Source organism: Arachis ipaensis, chromosome B06 (assembly GCF_000816755.2).
Source record: "Arachis ipaensis cultivar K30076 chromosome B06, Araip1.1, whole genome shotgun sequence".
Lineage (NCBI taxonomy): Eukaryota > Viridiplantae > Streptophyta > Magnoliopsida > Fabales > Fabaceae > Arachis > Arachis ipaensis.
In genome coordinates, this window is record NC_029790.2 from 84,267,399 (window position 1) to 84,277,417 (window position 10,019).

At 34.5% G+C, this 10,019-nt stretch overlaps 1 protein-coding gene across 6 annotated transcripts; it reads right to left on the bottom strand.

Moving 5' to 3' along the window:
• Positions 1,061 to 9,250, bottom strand: LOC107646995. 6 transcript variants are annotated; one of them, XM_021104556.1, is made up of 5 exons: positions 9,098 to 9,250; positions 3,461 to 3,745; positions 3,268 to 3,375; positions 1,760 to 1,776; positions 1,061 to 1,428 (listed from the first exon to the last, which is right to left on the bottom strand). In XM_021104556.1, exons 2-5 carry the CDS (start codon positions 3,662 to 3,664, stop codon positions 1,413 to 1,415), a joined length of 345 nt encoding a protein of 114 aa, XP_020960215.1. In that variant the 5' UTR covers positions 3,665 to 3,745; positions 9,098 to 9,250; the 3' UTR covers positions 1,061 to 1,412. The 6 variants fall into 6 exon arrangements, with proteins under 6 accessions (XP_020960215.1, XP_020960212.1, XP_020960213.1 ...); XM_021104553.1 differs by having other exon boundaries at positions 1,061 to 1,776; XM_021104554.1 differs by lacking the exon at positions 9,098 to 9,250 and adding an exon at positions 8,413 to 8,606 and having other exon boundaries at positions 1,061 to 1,776.

Sequence of the window (10,019 nt, forward strand, 5' to 3'; positions counted from 1 at the left end):
ACAATAATAGTTGCAGAAAAAAATTTCATTATTAAACAACTGTTCAAGTTTAGTTATAGTAGTACTAACCCGGTTTGGTTATTTCAACTTAGTACTTATATTTAATAAAGAGATTGAGAAGTGTATATATATATATATATATATACACAACAACTTCCCAAAAACCATAAGTAATCAGGTTCACTTAATTGATATTAATGCATGGTTTAAGTACGGGTCAGATAAAGCACCACTAATGAAAATGGCAGTTCTTTCTTTCAGTCTGAGTTCTGACTTGGCTTAAAATTAGTTAGGCAATGCAACTATAAAAGGCACACTTCTGGTAAACTACTGCAGCTTTTTTATTGGACAAAAAAGCTTCTCATATCTGATAACAATAAACACACACATAGGAATTGCTGTCGCTGTTTGTTAGACATAAAGAGTTACCTATTCCATTTTGTTAGAGTTGGATATCACATACATAAATATTTCCCAATTTAAGAGCAAGCTACTTCTTTTCCCCATCAAATCATAAACAAAGCTGCGATGTATCTATCTTTTTGCCGGCCTTTCACTATTAGAAAATGGCTTAATAAAGACAGATTTACAAACAGATTTTGTCTATATTACAGACGAATTTTTGGTTACCAACGGATTTTGTCCCTCTGTAAAAGCTTCGTCGGAAATTATTTACCGACGGATTTTTTTCCGTCGGAAAATTATCGACAGATTTTTGCTCTGTAAATTCTCCACCCATTTCCTGAAGACGACGAACTTTCCGACGGATTTTCAGATGGATTTTCCATCGGTAATTACGACAAATTTTCCGACAGATTTTTCGTCGGTAATTACAGACGGATTTTTCGACAGATTTTCCGTCGGTAATTTGAGCCTTGGAATACCATTCCAAACTCTGAATATAGACAGAAAATCCGTCTGTAAATCTGTCGGTAAGATAAAATGGAATTTTTTTTAGATTTTTTCATTGTAAAATAAACCTGTTTTATACAAAATAATATAAATTTAATAATTACAATTTTTTATCTAATTAGTATTCAAATATTTATAATATTACAAAAAATAAACAAATTCATCATATTATAAAGCTAAAAGAAAAGTATTATAAACAAGCAAGTCAATATAATTCAAGACATAAACAAAGTGTATTATCAACTATAATCCTCAGTATATTGTTTAACCATACTAAATTTATCAACTATAGTCCTCAGTGTCATCTTCATCCCCATCATCATCATAGTCTTCATCCGAAGAGATTGAAGATGGCGGCGGTGGCGGTGGCAGTGGCAGTGGAGCAGTAGTGGAACTACTTGACGCTCTAACCTTCTTGTAATAGCTAACATAAGCCTCATTCCATCTCTTCCGTTTCAGCTTTTCCTTCTTAGCCTTTCCAATTGCCCGTTCTAACTTTTCTAACTTCTTTTGAGTCTTTTCCAAAGGAGCCAAGCGTGTATCTAACAACTTACTAATACGCTCATCTGTCTGTTGAGTAACACGTTGAAAAAGCTCTTCATTGAGATTATTAATCTGTTTTCGCAAATCAAGAACAAAATTTTGATTTGTAGATGCTCTTCCAAATACAAAGTTGGCAGAAGTGGTTCTAGACTTAATAAATCTAGAAAAGAATGCTCCTTTTCCATAAACTCAATTCTTCTTTTGCCCACCACACACTTCCTCCCAAATCAAGTCTTCATCAATTGGTGGTAGCTCCATTCCTTGTGCTTGAGCCTCGACATGTTGGTCCTGAACTTCTGCTAACTTTTTTATAAACTTCTCCTATTGCACAATGATTACAAAATACCAACAAATTTTCATCCTTTCCCAATAATTCAAATAGAATAAGCTCTAAAATATTCATGATTCTCATTACAAAATACAAAATAATATTCTCACAAGAAGAAACAGGAACAATTGGCGAAAAGAACAATTAACTAAAGTAGAAGAATAAATGACATAAATCAAGACATCAAACAGAGAATATCCCAATTAGGTGGCATGCATTATTAACAGCATTTGTTTGCCACACACAAAAAAGGTTTTTAACAGCATTTGTTTGCCACACAAAAACTCAATTCATTAACATATCAAATACTCATTGATTAGAATCTCTCTCTCTCTCTCTCTATATATATATATATATATAATAATCTATAATTAGGTGAGCCAATTCAATATTCTTATATTCATGCATAGTTAGTTTCACATTCTTCAATATTCTTATATTCATGAATTACTGCAACATCTCACTGAAAATGCAGCAAAAGGAACAGTGAATCCATCTTTTTCAGATATGTAAATTAAAACACATGTTTCTTTGCTCAGATCTGGAAGAAATTAGAGTTTTATTTTGCTTGAAATGTTAAAAAACAAAGGTACTATAACTCTGGTTTTTGGATGTAATTCTATTATAAAAAACAAAGTTAAAAAACACAACTACTACTAATAATAATAAGTAACAGAGAAGAAACTAAATAGTAGTAGTGAAAAATCTATCTACTTAATATTTATACTATATCTCACATGAGTGTCTTGAGAGCGTTTGTCCACCCATTTAGACTTGTCACTTTTAAGTGTGTGGGTTTCCTTGAAGACTTCCTCATGAGTTGGTGTACGGTCTAACTGCTTCTTCTGTTTCACATAAACACAAAATAAAAAAATTTTATATAAATAAATGTCTATTAAATAAGATCTAAAGCCACTTAAATTATGTTACCATCCTCTCTATAGTTGAGCTCAGTGGAATAGAACCACCGCAATGGACAGAACCACCTAAGAGTGACGCTCGATTCTCCCTCGCTTTTTTTCTTATATTTTTCCATTTCTCATCCGTTTTCCAGTACTTTTCCAACACCTTTTTGTAAGCAGGAATTGGCCATTCGTGGGTTGTATCCACACCCTCACGGATATCCGACATCATTTGGATAAATCGCTTACAAGATTTTGCTTCGCTAAACCAACAAAATAAAGGTCATGAATTACTCCAACATCTCACTGAAAATGCAGCAAAAGGAACAGTGAATCCATCTTTTTCAGATATGTAAATTAAAACACATGTTGCTTTTCTCAGATCTGGAAGAAATTAGAGTCTCATTTTGCTTGAAATGTTAAAAAACAAAGGTACTATAACTCTGGTTTTTGGATGTAATTCTGTTAAAAAAACAAAGTTAAAAAATACTATTACTACAACTACTAATAATAAGTAACAGAGAAGAAACTAAATAGTAGTAGTGAAAAATCTATCTACTTAATATTTATACTATATCTCACATGAGTGTCTTGAGAGCGTTTGTCCACCCATTTAGACTTGTCACTTTTAAGTGTGTGGGTTTCCTTGAAGACTTCCTCATGAGTTGGTGTACGGTCCAACTGCTTCTTCTGTTTCACATAAACACAAAATAAAAAAATTTTATATAAATAAATGTCTATTAAATAAGATCTAAAGCTACTTAAATTATGTTACCATCCTCTCTATAGTTGAGCTCAGTGGAATAGAACCACCGCAATGGACAGAACCACCTAAGAGTGACGCTCGATTCTCCCTCGCTTTTTTTCTTATATTTTTCCATTTCTCATCCGTTTTCCAGTACTTTTCCAACACCTTTTTGTAAGCAGGAATTGGCCATTCGTGGGTTGTATCCACACCCTCACGGATATCCGACATCATTTGGATAAATCGCTTACTTGTCCTATATTTGAAAGCCCTCCAAAAAAACTCCTCCTCATCATAATCAATAAGAAAATGGCTCTGTACATAAAAATGATACTATAATATAAGATAAGACAAGAAAATAACCCAGTATTAAGCTCTTTTTGGATCCAAGAGCTCTCTATCATAATTAAGACCCTGGATGTTAACCTACTGCATGTTTGCTCCCATTTTTCTCTAGTTCATGATTCATTGTTACCTCTTTTTGGATCCTGTATATTCCTATTTTAGCTATATAACTATATATCATGAATTATGGTATATTAACATGATTATTATGATTATTCAAAACTGATTGAAATAGGTAAACAAAACTTAGCAATTTATATATTGGACATTTATAAAGCTAAGTGAAACACATATTCTCATGATATTTTTCTTGCAGGACATTAATCAGCACATTAGCAAAAAAGAAAGGGTAGAATTATAGTATAGATGACAAATATATACATAAATCATATATGATCATTGATATATATGTTATTTTTACCTTCCACTCCTTAAACCAAAGCTTCTTTCTCAAAAGAGGGACATCCCCAAACTTTTTAGATGGTTTATCATACCGTTTCTTGATGATCTCTGTAATCTTTTGTGAACCAGGAGGGAAAGATAACCAACTGATAATTTCATAAAGAATTGACAAGTTAGGAAACTAAAAAAAGCAATTATTTCTCTAATTCAAGCAATCAAATTTTACCTTGTTTTTCCATCTGGAACCAATATTTGTTTTGTGACAACATTAGGAACCGATGCAGTCTCTGATGGAGGAGATGTACTAGAGCTTCCAGGTGTCTCTGAATCAACTAATATGCTGGAATTGCGAGACGGAGGAGGAATCGAAATTGGAAGAGGGGGTGGTAGAGGGCCCATACATCCTGGAGTAAGCCAAGTTGGTGGAGGAAGACCAGTGTAGCCTGGATTAGGCACCATCAAATACAGTTGCTGGGTAAGTGGTCCTGACTGAAAATCTGGCACAACTGAAGTCCCAGAAGAGGTGGAGGTGGTGGTAATAGCGGCTGCGGTGGTGGTTCGAGAACCTCTATGACCCTTGACACCTTTACCCTTGACCCCGAGGAGCCATGATCTAGATATATATTAAAGACAAAATTAAAACAACACAAGCTAAAATAATATTAAAGATGAAACCAGCATGCATTCCATCAACTGCTGCACTAACAATTCCATCAACACAAGCTAAATTATGTTATATATAACATTGTTCAGTGCAAATCAGCAACAATTAAGTAAATTAGCAACAGTAAAGTAGCCTCAGATTTGTGAGCAGAAATATATTTAATATCTAACTTAAATTGGTTAATAATGTCTAACTTTTGAATGCCTAAGTTAATCTTATAGCCACTGCCATATAGCGTTTTGTAATGTAAACAATTTAAACCACCCATTATTCAAAAAATAAAAAATAAAAAAACAAAAAGACTACCTACTAACTTTGCATCACTGCAAATTCTACAATAATAAAACCTAATAATTTATTTTAATTACCCTTTTTGCTATTAACTGATTCAGTAGTATAATAGATTATAAAATATGTAAAGCTATTTCCTTACTCAACCTGCAGCTTTTATGTTTCAGCTACCTGCACTCTTTACTATATATTTAGATTTAGAGAGAAAGATAGAAAAGAATGTTACCCTATTAAAAATCGATATCATCATCAAAGTCTGCAACATCATCATATTCATTTTTATTAGCTCCAGAACTAGAGCCGATGGACAATTCGATAATGCGGTCCTCTCCAAATGGAGACTTAAGACTAATAGGAAGCTCAGTGTCTGAAATCCTAGAAGGATTGCTCTCATCCACTTGATAAGCTACATTATTCTCATCCTCATCCTCATCTACATGTACATGATTGGTTTCAATTCGACCTCTTGGTTTAGTGTTTACAATAACATGTCACATAGACTTGTAATTTCCAGGATAAGGTAAGAAGTAAACTTGTTTAGCTTTTTGGGCGACAATGAAAGGATCATAGTGGCGATATCTTTTGCTATGGTTGACTTTAGTTATTTTGTAGTCATTATGAATACGTGTTCCATTTGGATGATTTGGATCATACCATTGACATTTGAACAAAACAACTCGATTAGAGTCATCACCAGTGTATTCAAGCTCGAGTATATCTTCTAATAATCCAAACCAATCACTTTCCCCATTGCCTGCATCACCTTTGACATACACACCGGTGTTATCGGTTTTCTTTCCTTTTGTTCTTGCAAGAGTATGAAATGTATATCCATTTACTTTATAAATTGGATAACTTGTTGCTTTGTTTGAAGGAACCCAAGAAAGTGATTGCAAACCGGGATCAACAATTTCGTTGCATTGATTTTGAACCTAGTTAAAAACATGCATCAAACTATTTAATAAAAGATATATGATTACTATGTAATGCATCTATGATACGAATCTATGCACTTACATATGATGCAAACCAAGGGAAAAATCGGTCATTGCTTTCTCCAGGACAAGTTTCTTTCCAAAACCTTGATGAAAGTAGGACTAGAGTTGATAAGCTATGGAATAAGTTAGTAGAACAAGTGTAATTAACTATTTAATAAAAGATTTGTGCACTTACATATAGAAAGGGCTAACTTTGCTTTCATTGTGTAGAATATGCAAATGAGCTGCGGCCTTGTCCTATTCGTCTAACCCATGATCTTTAGCTTTTCCAACCTTGCGACCAGGTCTATTAAATATTGATAAATAAGCTTTAATTGTGTCTCCCCCATTATCATTTCTTCGCACACGGGTTCGCCTTGATAAGATATGTGGTTCAAAGTAGAAAGAAACAAAACTTGAAGTCTCCTTTGCCAAGAAAGCCTCACAAATCGAACCTTCAACCCTTGCTCTATTTTTCACTGTTCGCTTGAATGCTCCTATCACCCTTTCAAACAGATACATCCACCTATATTGGACAGGTCCACACACACGTGCCTCATATGCTAGATGAATTGGCAAATGCTCCATCACATTAAAGAATCCCGGGGGAAATATCCTTTCTAACATTCAAAGGATAATGGGAATATTCTGCTCCATAACCTCTAAATCATGAACTTTGAAGGTGGTTGAGCACAAGTCTTTGAAAAACTGGCTTAACTCGGTAGGAGGCTTCCATATATATTGTAGGTAGTTCTCTGAATGCAGTTGGAAGCAAGCAATGCATAAAAATGTGACAATCATGGCTCTTCATACCAATAAACCTCCCCTGGGAAAGACTTACACATCTAGCAAGGTTAGATTCATAACCATCTGGAAATCTAAGTTGTTGCACCCACTTATACACGTCTTGTTGCTGTTCAGAAGTTAAAGTATAAGTTGCCTTAGGTTTGAACCAACAATTATCACCGACATGCCGCAAATGTAAATCTGGACGCTTGCACAGTTCAGCCAGATCTAACCTAGCCTTTTCATTGTCTCTAGTTCTATCAGTGTCCATAATAGTATTCATTATGTTATCAAGCACATTCTTCTCTATGTGCATTACATCAAGACAGTGACGAACCAGGTTATCCTTCTAATAAGGTAACTCCCAAAACACACTTTGCTTAGTCCAATTGTGAATAATACCATACTCTCGTGATTTGATCCACTTTCCATTATCTGATATCCTCCTAAGTTCTTTAACCCTTTGCCAAATCTCCAAACCACTTAATCTGGTAGGAGCCTCTTCACTTTCTATTTTATTCTTCCGAAAATCATTCTTATTGCGCCTATAAGGGTGGTCTATCGGCAAAAACCTCCAATGACAATCAAACCATGATGCCTTGCCTCCATGTGATAGTGTAAAAGACTTGGTATCCTCCATGCAAATGGGACATGACAATCTTCCTTGTGTCATCCACCCAGACAACATCCCATAACCGGAAAATCATTGATAGTCCACATCAATGCCGCCTTTAAGACAAAATTCTTCTTTTCTACAATATCATATGTCAAAACACCAGGATTCTACAACTCATTTAATTCGTCAATCAGGGGTCCCAAGAATAAATCAATATTGGCTTTAGGGTTATTAAGACCAGGTATTAAGCAAGTCAAGAACAAATAAGGATCTTTCATACACATCCCAGAAGGTGGATTGTATGGAATAACAATTACGGGCCAACAAGAATAAGGCTTGCTAAATTGGATATTTGGGGTAAAGCCATGAGAGCAAAGACCTAACCTAATGTTTCTAGGCTCCAAAGCAAAATCAGAGTGGATACGGTCAAAGCTTTTCCATGCCTCCCCATGTGACGGATGGGTCATCACGCCATCATCACGTTGGTTTTCGATGTGCCACGTCATGTGCGGAGCTAAACTCATTGACGCATAAAGCCTTCGAAGTCTAGGGATTAAGGGTAAGTAGTGCATCCGTCTGACAGGAACTCTCTTGGACTTACAACCACCATCAGAAATAGGCTTGAATCTAGGTGCTTCACAAAACTTGCAACTAGTTAGAACAGCATCGTCTTTTCGATACAATATGCAATTGTTTGAGCAACAATCTATTTTGATTGCCTTCAATCCAAGCTTTTGCACTAACTTCTTAGCCTCATAGTAATCCCTAGGTATGGCACTACCCTCAGGAGCAATTTCCCTAATTAAGGTCACCCATTGCTTAAATGACTCTTGCGATTGGTTTCCCTCGGCCTTAATGCATAGCATTCTAACAGCTATCGATAGTTGAGAGTGCACACAACCTTCCCACAAAAGCTTTTGAGCTGCCTCAAGAAGATCAAAAAAGTTTTTAGCCTCTACATGAGGATCCTCTGGACCAGCAGAATCGAAAACCATTTCATGATACCTTCTGGAGTTGTCTTCCCAGCTAATGTCATACATATCACATTCTTCCACATTTGTACCACTTCCTGAACCACCTTCCCCACAATTATTGAATCCCGTCTGATTAATCTCTATGTTATCAATCTCTGCATGTTCTGTCCAAATCCAATAATTTGGCATAAACCCATTTTCTCACAAATGCATCTTAATAATGTTCAGCTCTTTATAGTTTGTGCATCTACACTTAACGCATGGGCATCTACACTTTTCTTCCGACTTCACAACATTTAACTTAGTAATCGTTTCTATAAACTACTCAACCTTGTCATAAAACTCAGGTTTAATACCCTCCTCTTGTTGGATTCAACCTATCATACATCCACACTCGATGGTGCCAAGACATATCTTACGAATTTGATGTTTTTAGTACCTATAAATCATCCAACACAAGTAATATTTCATCTCTCATACAACACCCTATCAATATTTAACCATATCAATGTTTTCAATACAATACAAGCAACAACACAACATAAGCAATATTTCTTTATCATACAATATCCTAGAATTCAATGAAGTTTACGATACAAAAATTGCACTAACCTGAAATCCAAGCAAAAAGTTGAAGAGATTGGACCAAAAATCTCTAAGCAAACACACAAATTAGTCTTCTAACAATTAACTACTGTGCAATAAGAGAGAGAGAGAGTTAGGGTATTGCTATGGGAACATGAACAGTTCATAAGTTAAATTGTAGCATTTGTAGCATCATCAAGCTCATCTGTCTCATCTTCCCCATCTTTTAAATTTATTCCATCTACCTTAAAATATATATCAACGCTAATTAACTAAGAGACAATGTTGTCCAAGCCTCCAAAATACTTTAAAAGAATTTGACATAAAATAATAAAAAAAATAAATTTTAATAATGTTTAAAGAAAGTCCTGAAGTGAGTGTCTCTTTATTGAGTATCGAACATTTTTTCATCACGGTGATATGATTTCAAATATTTTAATTTAATTCTTTATTTATATATAAAAAAAGCTCATGATATCATTTAGTTTGGAATTTTCCAATGAAAGAAAGCACTTCGGTTATGCACATTTTTTGGTAGATAGTGCTACTTCTATTAAGTATAAATAAGCAGTTAGCTGAGGCTAAAAACATGTTACAGTAGTGCAGAATTTAAATTGTAAATAGACATAGTACCAAACTCAGGAGATCATATAATACAAGCATTTTTTGTAGAATTCTGACATAACAGTTCATCATTTAATTAAACAATCTAACAATAAATTAATTAAGTACTATAGCAGTAGTAAAGCAGAAGTAAAATATAATATCATTACAGAAAATTATAATTAAAAATATCTCAGATTATTATTGATATTAAAACAAAATTAAAGCAATTACCCACGCACCACGTTTTATTAGTAAACCAAATGCACTTTTCGAACACTATTGTACTTTAGTTTGCACATCGGGTTCAAGGGTTGGTAGTTCCCGAACTGCTGCCAATCGCGAG